Source organism: Anopheles funestus, chromosome 3RL (assembly GCF_943734845.2).
Source record: "Anopheles funestus chromosome 3RL, idAnoFuneDA-416_04, whole genome shotgun sequence".
NCBI classification, from domain to species: Eukaryota; Metazoa; Arthropoda; class Insecta; order Diptera; family Culicidae; genus Anopheles; species Anopheles funestus.
In genome coordinates, this window is record NC_064599.1 from 15,432,832 (window position 1) to 15,447,825 (window position 14,994).

A 14,994-nucleotide genomic window follows, 5' to 3' on the forward strand; every position below is an offset into this window, starting at 1 on the left:
ACCTGTGGTCGATAGATGGCAATAATGGCTACATTTTCTTCTTGGACGGCCATGCCCTCATATGTCTGTGCCAGAAGTTATTCGAGGAACCAAGTTCCTTACCCTGTTTGAGAAAATGTAAAATTTTTCTCATTTTTGAGTAATTTAGCAAAATTGAAAAATGTGGTATATTTTAATGCGAATTTTGTTGCAATAAGTTTCTTTTCACTTAAATAGTGCTTTAAATTTAAAAAAGAATAAAAAATCAGAAAAAATTTGTTAAAAAATTTTCAACTCGAAAATTTCATAAGGGGTACCCCTTGCCATTTTTTTGAGAAATTTTGCAAAAAGATTTAAATTGATTTATTTTAATGCCAACTGGTTGCAATGAGTTTCTTTTCACTCAAACAATGCTTTAAATAAAAAAAAGAGTAAAAAATATAAAAAATTGAAAAAATATAAAAATTTGAAAATTTCATAAGGCTCATTTTTGCACATAATTTTGCCTACAACTCGGTCGGTATCCAACGGATCGCCAAACTTTAACTTGTGGTCAATAGATGGCACCAATGGCTACATTTTTTCTTGGACAGCCATGCTCTCAGGTGTCTGTATGTCTGTATAGATGTCTCAGATGTTTCTATAAATATGCCAATCACCTAAGGCTGTATAGCCTTTGACTTTTATTTGAAGTAATTTAGCAAAATTTATAAACGTGATATATTTTAGTGCTGCAATAAGTTTCTTTTCACTCAAATAATGCTTTAAAAGAAGAAAAGAACAAAAAATATCAAAAAATAAAAAAGCAGTTATTCGTGGAACCAAGTTCCATACCCTGTTTGAGAAAATGTCAAATTTTCCTTATTTTCGCACCAAGTTTTGCCTATAACTCGTAACCAATTAAATCAAAAATATATGGTAAAAATGTTGGCCTTTCATATGATATATGACACAAGAGTTAACTCGAGTCCAAACAAATTTTTTTTCATTGTCTAATACTTCATTTCTGAGAACAGCTAGACCTTCTTTTGGTTTTTGGTAATTTTTGAAGCGGAAAATATTATTTTATCAAAACAATGAATACAAATGAAAAGTATATTAAAAAACTTATGCAAAACAGTCAACGTTGTTTTAATCGGTCAATTGGTTTACTCAATACAACGGATTTAATGTTGCTTGCAATATAACATATTTTTGAAACAAAACATACCACCTACTATTTTGATGTACTGTTTCTCAAAAAGTTTCAAATTTGAAAATGAGATATTTAGGTTTTTTCTTAGTTAAAGTATCTATTCTTCAAACATGTATTAAGTTTGCATGAATGACGATGTAAGTTTTTCGATTTTCATACAGGCATTTGCCCAATGTGCAGTGTCAGTGCTTCCAGTGTTTTGTGGAATGTAAATGTGCAGCTATGGTATTTTATTGCAACAACATCTGGCAAGTATAACACGTGGGGGACATCTTGACTTTTCGACATGTGCCTCGATGTGACTAATGCAAATAGTATCATTTGCATCATTATTGCATACATTCAAGACTTTTGTTTTATTGATAAGGGAATTAATCGGAGTGGTTTGTAAGTCACGTTTCATTGAATTTGTACCATACAGAGTGTAATATTTGTCTTTGTTGTCAGTTAATGGGAAAATATCTTTTAAATAGAAATATTTTCCCTCATAAGAATGTAAATATTGTAGAAAATATATTTAAATTGATCTTTAAGTCGATTAACCGAGCTAATTTATTAAAATTAAGATAGGATATTGTATTGCTAGCCGTTAATTTCAAAACTCGTTTTTTTAACCATAGTGAGAACAGTGCTAGACACGTGAGAACAATCTGCTGGACAGTGAGAGATGAGTTAAGCGATAGTTTCGCTACCCTCCGCAGGAGCGCTAACAGTCGTTGAATGGTTTAAAAAAGCCGTTGAATTATGTTGCTGGTAAAATTAACAAATTGTTAATACATTTTTACCTAATTTGAATGAAAAATATTGTTATTATTTTTTTTTACGTTATTATACTTAAAATTATTAAAAATGCTAGTGTATATGCGTATATTTCTTGTGTGTTTTCATTTTTCTTGCAATTTTGGTATAAAATTATTAATTTCAATCAAAAGTATAGATTTATCTATAAATATAAAAAGCATTTTAATGTACAAATATTGTAGATATGAATAAAAATATTTACCAGCAATCATTCATGCTCTGCTCACTGTGTATAGATGCTCAATGCGCATGCACACGGCAGCCAGCTGTGTAGGAGAAACAGATTCACTTGTCGTAGCTTCGCGACCGTTTGTTTCGCACAGTTTCCGCCAGAAAGCCATTACGAGAAGAGGCACGCGTTTGATAGTCGAGCAGTGTCGGTTACGGAATCAGCTTCTGTATTGTTGTTGGTGGTAAATGTTTAACGATTATCCGGTAGCAAGCAGGCATCACACCTGGCCGGACTGACCGGTGTCAGGATATAATGTAATTTTTGCGTTTTCCCCTGTGGTGCATGTGAACAATACAATCGGACGAAGAAAAGCTGACAAAGAAAAAACTTAATAAAGTACAAAGTGGGAAGCAACAAAAACGAGAAAGGAAGCGGTTAAGATCATCATCATCCTCGGGCTGTTATTAAAGCCATCATCTAAGGTTCCCCGTGGAGTTGTGTCATCCGGCTGAACGGTGGAGTATGTGTTTGATTTTTCTCGTTCCGAGGTTTTCCAGAACACGTGAATCCTTCGTGTGTGACCGTGTGTGTCTGTGTGTGTGTAATTCAACCAAAAATCAACCGAAAGGACATCGCGTTCACATTTCCGAAGTACCGAAACACCGGCAAGAGTAGCCAACGGTTGTCGGATTTCATACTACCCGGTTCGTTTGGGATCGGCGGGAAGTTTTTCTCCCAACGGTGAACAAATAACACAAAACAATCTACCGCCCTCCTCTTACGGTCCTCCAGGCCATATCCGCCAAAGCTGGGAGGTTGAAATCGTAAAGGTTCGTGTATGCGTGTCTTCATTTCTCGCTCCCTTTAAGCTTCCCGTTCGTAGGTATACGTACCGGTGTCGGGAGTGTGGCGAACAAGGGGGATCAAAATTATAAGCGAAGGACATACAACAAATGACCTTTTTTTGTGCGCGTAGCTTTGTGAAATCAAGAAATCGGGTGGGTTGGTGAAATCGAATTCGCAAAAAGGAAAAATCCGCTGCCTGCGGATAACCGTTCGAGTAGATCAAAGTAAACTGCGATGCGTTTATGACACTCGATTTTCATTATTATGATTGTAATTCGTACATCAGTTGTGAGAAGCTAAAAAGAGGATTTAATTTTGTGTGTGTGTGTGTTTTTACATTTCTTTTTATTAAATGTACCTATTAAATGTACGAAAAGACAGGCAAGACTTTGAGTTCCAGCAAGAAGAAAACTTTTTTTAATTTAAATCAATTTGCAAGACAGCAGCAGCATAACTTTTAAATACTATTATCACACATCCGCATTCCGTCATGTGCAATTGTGAATTTATCTTGCATGTGTGCGAGATAAGGAAACACTAAAATAATATATGCACCTTCCTACCAACGGGCACCAGTTTTTTGGGTGCATTCTAGATAGAAGAGTAAATTAAATGAATTTCCACGAAAGAAAAACCTCAGGTCGGAAGGTTTACGCCGTGCTCTCCGGCTCAAAGCAACCGAAATTGGCATGCATTTTTCAAGTTGCTGCTTGCTGTGAACGTGCTTTTCCCGAAGCTGCTAAAGAAAGATTCAAATTTTGTATTTCTTCTTCCTTTTTGCTTATCTGTTTTCTATTTTTCTTTGTTCGTTCTTCTGCTTATATCACAGATACGTTATGTACGAATGCATTTTCCTCGATAAACATATCCACGTGTGATTTACTTTGTATGTGTGTGTACGTGTGAGAAAAGTGTGTGTGTGTTTTAGAAGAAGAAAAAATAAGCCAATGCGAACGTGCCAAGCCTATCCAAGCAAACCGAAAAGCATCCAAGTTTGGTGTGGTGTACCGGTGGCATTGTGGTGAAGTGGCGAGTCGTGTGAAAGAGTGCACATATGCATCATAGGTGGGAAAAGTTTCGCTAAGTAGGATTTTTCCGGGCTTCAGTGAAAACAGAGGTGGGTGCATTTTTTGCCCCGAGAGGTGTCTGTTGTGAGAGAAGTATAGAAGAAAAATAAAATAAAAGAAAGTGTGCTCTGGTTACTAGGAGAAAAGTGTGTCGGTGCATCCTTTCCGTAGTTTGGAAATGTGTGTGTGTTGTGTTGGCATCTAGTATTCATACATGTGTGAGTGTGTGCGTGTGTGGTAGGGGGAGCTGTGTGCATAGTGATTCGAGTTTTCTCCACTGCCGTTCGCGTTCAAATCCACCCAGAAAGGAACGAATCACCATAGTACGGAAGAGTGGAGGCGAGAAGGCGGATCAGCTGATCACGCAGCATCTAGTCTAGAGTTCGGTACGGAATGAGCTGCTGAGTTGATTTATATTATTTGCTTCCTGCTTTTCGGGCGTAACAGTGTGCGCATCCAGGTGTGATTTTGGGTGGTGGTAATGAGGGTTTGGAACGGATCTTCCACCTGATACGAACGACATCGTTTTTAGCTTGGAACATCTAGCAAAACGCACAAAAAAGAACGCGCAAAAACAAACGTACGAGATATTGTCCCTTGTTTTTAATGACGACAGCAACCGAAACAACACCATGACGTTAAGGATAATACCCATCCTGCTAAGCGTGACCGCTCTCATCCTGCTGGCGTTAAACTTTGGTAAGTATCGTTTGTTTTATTGAAGGAAAAAAAAAGTCTTCTGCTAATAGGATGTTGCGAGCCAAAAAAAGGCATAATTTTTGTTCTTTCTGATTTTTTTCTCGTCGTGTTTTAACATTTTTGCGCCACGTTAATGTAGTGTACCTTACCTAGAGCTAGAATGCTATTCTGTGAAAATGCTTCTTAAGAGGTTGAATGCTCCCCGTTTGGTGGGTTACGTGAAGCGTAAAAATGGTTTAAGGTTTTATGGACCCCCAAACTGCCGTCAGGTTCATAAATTTAGTCCGGTGGGAGATGTCTAGGAATATTTTTTTCTCTCTCTCACACTCACTCTCTCTTTCGCCCAATTCATTCCCTAAGGACATGCAATATTTCTTCAAGCGTCAACCTTTTTTTATGTGTGTGAATGCTGCTGCTAGCTAAAAGTTCTGTTCCGCTTCCTGCAATGACTGCACTAACCAAAAAAAAAAAACGACACACAGAAAAACTTTGCCATTCTTTCTCATTTTAAAAACACTAAGGACACGGTATGATCGTTAGTTGCACTACGAAAGGGGGGAAGAATACATTAGGAGTGGAGGCAGGGTGAGTCACATGCCTGCCATATACGCCCTGCACTCTAAACGGTGATATTGTTCCAGACAGTTAGAAGTCAATTCAATTTTTGGACATTGCACTTAAGTAAAAAGTGGTGGAAAAAGCCCGTCAGGCAAGAATGGGACATGAAAGTGAGTGGAAAGTGGGCGTTAAGTGCTTCAACTCTCTTGAGAGATGCTGGAAAATAGTGCAGAAAATGAAAAGTTTCACATAGTTGCGTTAAAGTTTGGATGTAAATTTTGGGTTGATTTTGATGTGGGAAATGGTAAATTGCCTTATACATGGGGCATAGTTATGCTTTTTGATTCATGGACTGTGTGTTTTGTTTTTTGCTGATTTATACTTCTTGGTGGAGGTTACAGATTACAGCAGTAAAAAAAAAAAGATTTTGTTTTGCTTTGTTTGCACCATTCGTTTCTGAGCTTCAGGGCGTTAAAACTAAAAGTAAATAAAGCCAAAATTCCCAAACGTTCCAGTATTACTTTTTTGTTCTAGAACCAAATGCAAGCTAATTAAAATACTGGTAAGATTTCGCTCCAGATGTTCTTTAAAACATTTTAATACTACGTTATCAAAAAATGTTGCTAAAACAGAAAAAAGGTGCTGAATTTTATAGTATAGAATACAAGTTTGGTTGGAAAATTCTACCTGACACCAAAGGGATCTACATCTGTTTCGCACATTGAACACGATATGATCAAGATCAAGAAAATATCGTGGAAATCTTCTGTGAGAGAGGCATTATGGTTAGCCTACCAATGTTTAGCCTAAATTGGATAAAGCGAAATACGTAAAGCGAGATCTTGAAGTCCACGTTTCAATTCTGGATGTTGAAGTGGATCTCTTTTCTCAGAGTATATCATTTCAATCTGGTCCATTCCAACGAGAGTCAAAACTGGAGGTAAAGGTGATTTTTTCTGTCCAAACAATTGGGTTGGATGTCCAGCTTAAAATATTCCTTTTTCTTACTTAGGACTTCAATAATTATCTAAAACATGAATATCTGGACAGTTAATAAGTGAGAACATTGGCAATTGTTCCATCTGTCAAGGTCGTCAGTTGTTCGAGTCAACTGCACACTTAGTCAATGAGATACTTGTGCAGTTCTTCAGAGCAGTTAGCTTAGAGTCGAGCACGTCACGAAGATATGGAAAGGTCTCCAATTAGTTTCCAGGAAACTCAGTCTAGTCCTCCATCCACGGCAGCATTCGATCTCCGACAGGTTCGACTTCATCTGAACCGGCCAAGGAGCCCGTTGTGCTTCTCTACGTCTCGTGCCGAACGTGTCGCTGACGAACACCTTCCTTGGGGTTGGTTGGGCATGATTCCAGCACCCTCATCACGTGCTCCTTCCGGAATTGACAACCGTCAGGATGTCTGCAGCTCAGCTAGCTCGTTGTTGATTCTCCTTCTCCACACGCCCCACTCGCACACAAAGATAGTCCTTAGCACACGCAGTTCGAAAATAGCAAGTGCATTGGCGTCCTCCGTTAGCATAGTCCAGGACTCGTACCCGTAGAGGAGTACCGGACGTATCAGTGTGCGATATATCGTGCATTTCGTGTGTTGCTGGAGCCTTCTGGATCGCAGGAGTTTGTGGAGTCCGTAGTAGGCACGATTTCCCTGAACAATGCGCCTTCGGAATTCGCTGCTCATGTTGTTGTCCGAAGTAACAATCGTACCAAGGTAGCAGAACTCCTCTCCCACCTCGAGATATTCGAAGTCAACTGATACTTTGAGAGTCGGGCTCTATCACGGTCGGAGCCTCCGGCTCTCAGATACTTTCTCTTCGCCACATTGATCCTCATCCCAATTCTGTCGACCTCTCTCTTAAAACGATTAAAAAAACACATCTAAATATTTAAAAGAGGCATCAAAAGACGGGTGTTACTTCATTTAACTAACTTTGAAGCTTTTAATTCCGACTTTTAATGTCAATTTGAAACATTTTTAACCTTCACGCTCAATGTATTAAAGTAAAAAAGTTTCAATCGTTAGTGTAAGATATTTGAAAAGTATGCTGCCAGATGAAAGGATCTCAAAACCGGTCAAAGAAAATGCATCATAAAAAACCTGGCCAAACCACTAGGATGCATCCTCGGGTTACTCGACATCATTTAACCTACGGACTCAACCACCCACCACAGCTTTCCTAAGCGTTTCTCGCTTTCCGGTGTAATTTTGCTCTCATTCTTTTCACTTTTGCAAACCTTCATGATCGTTGCTTTCATTTGTGTCCGAGATGAACATTAATTAAAGTGAACTTTTTACTTCATCACCATCCTTCACCACCAACGGCCAACGTTCGCCCTCCCTCCCGCAGGACCCGTGTTAAGCAGCCCGGTAGCACGAACTGATTCTGACAGTTGGTGGCAGGCAAAAAATATACATAAAACAGCAAAAAAAAAATCTCATTCCATCCCGCGGGGAAGCTTGCGTTAATTTTTACCACACTTTTCTGCAGCGGTCGCGGTTCACTTTTCGCATGCGGGCGATAAAGGGATAGCCGTGGCACGGAGGGGGGACTGGGCGCACGGTATGCAATTTAGAAGGTGGCTCCTCTGAGGTGGACCCTTGTTTGACGCTGCAGTGACAGGCAGGATAATGTTGGGTCTCTTTTTTTTGCTTCGCTGTTGTTGTTACTTTACTGCTGCTTTCGTTTCCATTTTAACTTTGCCCCGTCCGGGAGCAATTAATGTTTCCACCAATGTTAGTGTTGATCTAATGAGCGTTACAGAAAATGGGAAAACTTTTGATGCGTGTTATGATTGTTTTTTTTTTGTTTTGTTGCTTTATGTTCGCTTCATACACAAAAAGAGAAGCTGGTGGAAGTGTGGAGAATTGCGCATTCTTCAACGCGCTCACAATGAACCATTTATTGAGCGATGTGTAGGAAGGTATAAAATATTTTAACGTCCTGGTTGTGCTGTATGGTGGAATAAGGTGGAAAATAAATCATACATAAACAATTATCAAAAAAAAAAAAATACCGGTTACAACAATTGTTCCTAACTATTCGTCTCATGTTATGAGTATTGGATTGATGTTGAAAAATAAATTGAAAGGTAAATATTGTCTCCAAGGGCTCGGAATATTTCCCAGTTTATGGATACTGTAATACGTCAAACTTCAAAAACAAACAACAGAAACAATTTCATTTCTATTTCCTGGAATAATTTTATATTATTTCCCGGAAAACATCAATAACATTGATTTAAAATGTCCTTTATATTAGCCCACTGATTGGACACGTAGCGGAAAACTGGAAAGTGAACCATTCGTGGAAAGGCCTATTACTGATAAGCCTTTCGGTTAGTGAGCAAAATATGTTCTAAATTCAAACTACAATTTACATATTGGTGCCGGGATTTTAATAAACGATGGTTATGTCAGGGCAACATTGAAAGCATGGTTTCATTTTATCGCCAATTCCAACTAAATTTGACTTAATTTCAAACTAAAACTGATGACATGTAATACCATACAAATCGCATATTGGATTTATTTGGTTTTTATAAATAAATATCACTCATTCTCCGTAATATCAATATTTAACTCGTTGACACGTGTTTTCATGCGATACATTTATTGCACACAAAGTGACAGCTTCAAAAGCGACTAGTTGAAACTTCGATAAAAAACAGTTAAGAAAAAGGATTATTTTCCACAATCTGAATGATGGAAAAGCAATGTTCTCTGTTAAACTTCGGCAGCGTTTGATATCCAGAGAGCCCTTCACAAAAGGAATTCACCATGACAAAGTTTTAGCTTGTCTATTGTGAAAATCTTCACCGGAATGCCTTTTTTCCTGGCGACAGAACAGGACACAATTTTGAAAGTCGAAAAGTTAGCGAAATGCAAGACTTTTGCTTGTTGGAATCGGAATGCCGTGCCGTTTGAAAATCTATACATCCGATAAGATGAAACGGAGCGGAGAATGTGTGACAGAGTGCACTTAAATTCCTTCATACAAAGTTTAACATTCGGTAATTAAATTTATCGTACCAGCAAATGGTCTTGATACGGGCGTCACGATTGCTAAAGTAGCTTTTTTTGGGGAATATTCTACTTACGGAATGTTGCCAGATCACACTGTGACTGCGGTGCATTGACAAACGGGTTTGATTTTTCTAAGGGCTACGATTCGACACAAAAAAGGCAAGCAGCAATACGATGAAAGAAGGTACTGGCTAGGTGTAGCTATTTTAAGGTTATTATTATTTTTCAATTCTCTCGTGGCCACATTTTCCAGACGATTGCCGGAGCACCGTTTTGGTGCGCCGTGCGGTTTTTTTGATAAGCGCATTCAATGCATTCGAAACAACGTTGCGCTCGTTTTGCGCAGGGAAGAACTGCAGTTTTTGAGGGTGAAGAAATTGATTGAAAAAGTTCGCTCTTAACCTTTGATGTATGCCGGCCACGGTGGGGAATAGCCTTCTCGAAACAGATAACTTTTTTCTAAGGGAAATTCTTTTTTCTCCATCTTGTTTTATATGTTGGGGGTCGGTGGGAAACATAAAATGGTGGTGAGAAGAAAGTGTGAGAATGGAAAATAAAGAACTTGATCGAAATGCTTCGTTCTTCTAAGTGCATTTTGGTAACGATTTTTTGCTATTTTAATTTCATTCCCTATTTCATGGTGATGATTTCCATCGATTATTTATTTGAATGTAGAAACAGTGAAGTACTACTTTATCATAGGTATTTTATGCAAAGTACCGTATTGAATCATTCAGTAGCAATTCTGGAAATTTGGTAGATTCGGAGATAAACGGAGGAATCTTCTTTGCAACTTTTTCAGCGATATTTAACTTCGTGGAAAGGAAAACCAACTTTGCATGTAGCTGCAATGTTATGATTTTCAGTGTTTGGGAGTTTCGAGGCTAAAGGTTAATCGTTGAATTCGCCGCACCGATGACGCACGTTAAACTCAACACAGGATAATTCTTTGAGTATAGAAAACGAAATAAATACTGAAATTTCTACTCTGTGGGCATCAATTTCTGCAGAATTTGTTTGCTTCGATGCCCGAAAGCCTCAAAGGTTCGTGCGGTATTGGTGCGGTATTGTGTGCTTTAGTTGCATTTGTGCGAATGGTTTTGCTTTTTTTTAATAGACATTTGCTTCGGGAAAAATACCGTTGTTTATTCATTTGAATGGATGATAAATATAAAGAGGAGTTATCTAAAAATTAATTTGAATCCTTAGTCAACCTTACTTCATCACATCAGTACATCAGTACATCACTACGAGTATTGATTAGAGTTAAGTGAAAACTACTGGAAACTTAATGGATTGATTGAGACAAGTTTGTTTACAGCTTAAGTACGAGCAGACATATCTAATTCCAAATAATGGTGAAATTTCATCAATCTGGTGAATAGTTCGCTCTAGTAGCTTTGTCCCAAAGACATTGCAACTAATTCAATTATCAATTCAATTGAAACAAAGACATCTGGCTATGGAATTTTATACCAGCTGAATCGTAACAGAACAATTTTCCGGAGTATAGTACTTGAGGTCTGTATTTTTTTCGAGGAAAAATACGACCAAACCACACTAGTAGCCCGATGCATTTCTTATAGAGCATCCCAAGAGAATTCCTGTTAAAAGTACAAATAGAAGGAATAATCATTCTTTATTGATAGTATGCACTTTCTGCTTTTCTACTGCCATTGTTCAGAAAAGGTTACAGCTTACTTATGCAAGAATGGACGATTTTGATGTTAGTTAGTTGGTCAGACAATGGCTTGATATGGAGTTCCTGATGCCCTTTTGCTTGTCTTAACTTTTGAAGTGCCATCAGATGCTTTGATGGAGAATGCTTTGTGTCATAGCATGTTCGTTTGAAGATGAAGGCTAATATGTGTTCACTACTTAAGCATTCAAAAGGAGTTTCAAATCTTCATTACTGGAGGGAAAAGTTTGGGAGAAATGTGATTGAATAGATCGGTGAAAGTTATTCATCTAACACTAATACCTTTTTTTGTTGTGCCGAAGTTTGATTTGATGTGATAGCATGTCCTCTAAAGAGATTAAAACTAAAAAACTTTGCTACCAGCTCTTATCGATAAACTGTCGGAACTTATATCTAGTTGATTCGACGTACTCGACGTACATCCCATTTGGTCACACATTAAGCTTAAAGCACCTTTAGTTTAAGCGCAAAAGTCATTGGACTTTGTGTGTACTTTATCGCCGATGTCTCACCTCATCGAATGGGTGTTAACGTTTGCTTTGCGAGCTTTTTTGTGAGTTTAGTTTTATTCATTCGTTTGATTCGAACTTCGATGGCCATAGTGGAATGGTGTGAAAAGTTGTCATGGAATGTATTTTGTATGTATTACCTCTCTCCCTTTCGCTCACTTACACTATGTTTGCATGAAGTTTTTAAGTAACTTTAATTGGATTAACATTTGCTGGCTAGCTCGGGGGAGCAAAGTTTTTTCCCTTTCGTACATGCATTTACTCTGCGGAGAGTACTTCGGAAAAACACTGGTGAGCTGTAGAAGAGAGGGGGCAAAAAAGAGGAAATAAAGTTACTCGCCCGAACTGGTCAAAACCGGACGCAGCACTTTGAGCATGAAATCCGACAAATCTTGAAGCACTCTGCCCGGCAGATTATCATTGGGATTTATTTTTTCAACCTTTTTTTTTGTAGCTGTACCTCTAGCTGTAAAAAGGCAAATTGAATACAAAAAATAGAGCGAGCGAGGAAGAGCGGGAGATAGAGAGAAAGAGAAGAGTTGAGTTGATTTTGCAAACGTTAGCCCAAGCATTGACAGGCATTAGGATGAACAATTAAATTCTTAGCATAATCCCACAAAGCTGCCAAACTGAGCTTTTCTCCTCGATTTTCCCTGCCGACACTTCCATTTCTGACCACGACCGGATTTGGCCGTGGTGGAGTAAAATTCTTAAAATGTTTATACCGTTGTGGAGGCATTCGGTTGTAATCCCGAACCGTACGCCGGGTAGGCAGCACGTGGCACAGTGTCGGCTGAAGCTGACTAGTCGGTCGGTTGCTGGAGCGATGAAATTTCACCGTTGATTAACTTTTGCTTTAATTCGCTCGTTTCGACGCTTGGTTTGATTTTGCTTCAGTTCAGATTTTGATCCTTGTATTGTTTTTTGCTGTTCATGTTGAAGAGTAAAGACTTTGTCCGACTAATGGTATTCGCTCCGTGGTGAATGGAAATGTTGCTCGGTAGTAAAAGATGGTACTGCTCGATTGTGAGGTTGTGTAAGCTTTTTGGTAAAACAGTAAAAGTCAAAATTCCATCCCCAGCTTCAATGGAAATCGGACAACGTTTTTGTCGTGGCACGAAGGTGGTGGTGGGTGGATGGTAAACAAAAATGGTAAAATAATCTTCCGAGCAGACGCCACCAGAACGATTGGTGGAGGCAAGCACGAAGCAACGATCATATTCGCGCCAGCATTGAATGGTGAATTGAAGAGCGATTGTGAACGTGGGGGGATGGGGGGGGGGGAAGGCAAGGATTTGGAATTCATGCGAAGGAAGTCAATTTGGGCGATTACGAACAATGACGGTTCCTGTCTTATCTTATCGTCAGTCCCGCGTCAGCAATGACAGCTGAGTGAAGAGAAAACCGACAGCTCAACGGAAGCGGTACTAGTCGCTGTGCGGAAGATGGGACATTAAAAGGATGAAGAAGTGTGCTCTGCACTTGATTTCTGGCATAGACTTACCGAGAACTGATTTGGAATCGAAATTGGTAATCTTCGCAAGGGTATTCTGGTGCTCGTGAAAAGGGACTCTAAAGTGAAGGTTTTTTTGGAAGTGTGCTTAAGCGAAGTGTGCCGAGCGAAAGGGGCAGAGGAGATGCCATGCGGTTGGAGAAGAAACGTAAGCAAAAAAGGAATCTTACAAATGCGGTGGTACTGTAGGATCGGATGCTTCAAACATCTCGAGAATTTTGGACGATAAAGGACGCGATAGAGGTAATGATGGCGTTGCTTCCTTTTCGGGGAAGCGTACACTGAGTCCAATCGAAAATGCTTGTCGAAAAAAAAACAAGCTTCTGTATAACGAGAACGCAACGGAGTTCTTTGCGAACGGATGGTCGAGTATGCTTCTTAGCGTTACACACGCAGACGATGATCGAATGTCATTGACAGAATGGCGTCATTGCTTGTGAAGGGTCTTGGAGTTGGAGTTCGAGTGGCGTCACGTTCGAGCAAAGCACACGTTAAGGAGGGTCGTTTGCACATATTCGCCACTGCTGAACAGATGGTCGCCCAGATTGGAGAGGTTTGACGAGCGACCATGGTCAATATGTACTTCAAGTCAGTTAGCTAATGTTCGCTGCACGAAGTAACAGATTCAATCTTTGAAGATGTGAAAAAGGACCCTTTTTTCTGGGCCCGTGAGTGCATCTCTCAACGTGGTTTTGATGGAACTTCTCTCAGCAAGGTTAGCAATGTCTTCATTTTTCCGCGGTAAGGTGACACGATGTCTTCCTTTGGATAGGAACCTTTCAACGTTTAAAGAGGAATAGTTGTGGTAGTCATCATTTTCTAGAGTGGTTTTATAAATTTTATATCCAAGTTAAGTTTAAAAGCATATCAACGTATTTGTTGCTTTACATATTGAAGTTGAGGAGCAGAAGAAGAGAATTTTCCGGAATGCGAATATTGACAAAATTTGTCGTAATCACTCTATTTTAATTTCATCAACCACCATAGGCCTAAACAAACTGTAAGGGTCGTCCGGTGTCATTCTAATGACGTATTCTTCCCACTGGAATCTGAAAAGTCTTATAGTTGGGTGATAGTAACTTCATCGTTCAATATTTTCTGTTAGTTACATGAAGTATATTGTCGGACCTTATGATTTGTAATTTGTAATTTATTATTTACACGAGTCCGCCGAACATTGGGTTCACTCGTTTCTTAAATCTTAACAAAACCACGTAATTCTAAACTAAGATTAAAACATTGAGAAACACTGAACAGATATGCTGACTTGATGATTGTTGTACTACAGCTTTCATAACAATTTTTTTAAACCCCCCCATCAATTCATAAACATAATGCCCTGCTCACAAGTATCACGCTTAGTATAATTGTAAAAAAAACGAGTTCAAGAAGTTTGAAATTGCATACTGTCAGTTGTCTGTCAGTTTTGGCAGTTGCCGATTTCAGTATCAGCTCGTATCAGATTTCAATCAACGATTCGGAAAATAAAAACTTTCCTTCCGGCTTTCTTCATTTCTTGCGAACAATTTGCCTTGTTTGCCACCGATTTCTCCCGGTCCTTTTATGTTCCTTTCCGAGTGTGGTTGACGTGGGTACACGGTTGTCTCGGAACGTGCAACAAATGGTCTCGGAAAGAAATTGCCTGTAACGCCGATAATTTAATGGTTGTTCAAGATGTGCTCGGTGCTTTTTTATGCGTTGCGTTAAACTTTCTGACATCATCGGTGAAGCCACTTCGCGATCGCATCACCGCGGGCGAAATTGGGTGCGCGGTACGAGGACCATTAGGTTTCCGTTTGGCTTTCGTGTGGCGTCTTCTGTCGCGTCGCACATTTCATTTTTCGTCGTCGTTCAGTAATTGATCAAGTTGATACTTTTAAACTTCCCTTGTGGCCCCGTGTCGTGTAACACCCGGGAA

At 39.2% G+C, this 14,994-nt stretch overlaps 1 protein-coding gene across 4 annotated transcripts in view; it reads left to right on the top strand.

The window, feature by feature from the left end:
- The first annotated feature begins 2,058 nt into the window (after nt 1-2,058).
- LOC125769269 (uncharacterized) overlaps nt 2,059-14,994 on the top strand; it is an 89,766-nt gene continuing 76,830 nt past the window's right edge. Inside the window, exons 1-2 of one of the 4 annotated variants that reach the window (XM_049437920.1) lie at nt 2,059-2,667; nt 3,823-4,759. In XM_049437920.1, the coding sequence (XP_049293877.1) occupies nt 4,693-4,759 (67 nt within the window). In that variant the 5' untranslated portion in view covers nt 2,059-2,667; nt 3,823-4,692. Of the gene's footprint in view, nt 2,668-2,721; nt 2,978-3,822; nt 4,760-14,994 lie in introns of those variants that run through there. The other 3 variants (XM_049437922.1, XM_049437921.1, XM_049437923.1) reach the window with 3 other exon arrangements.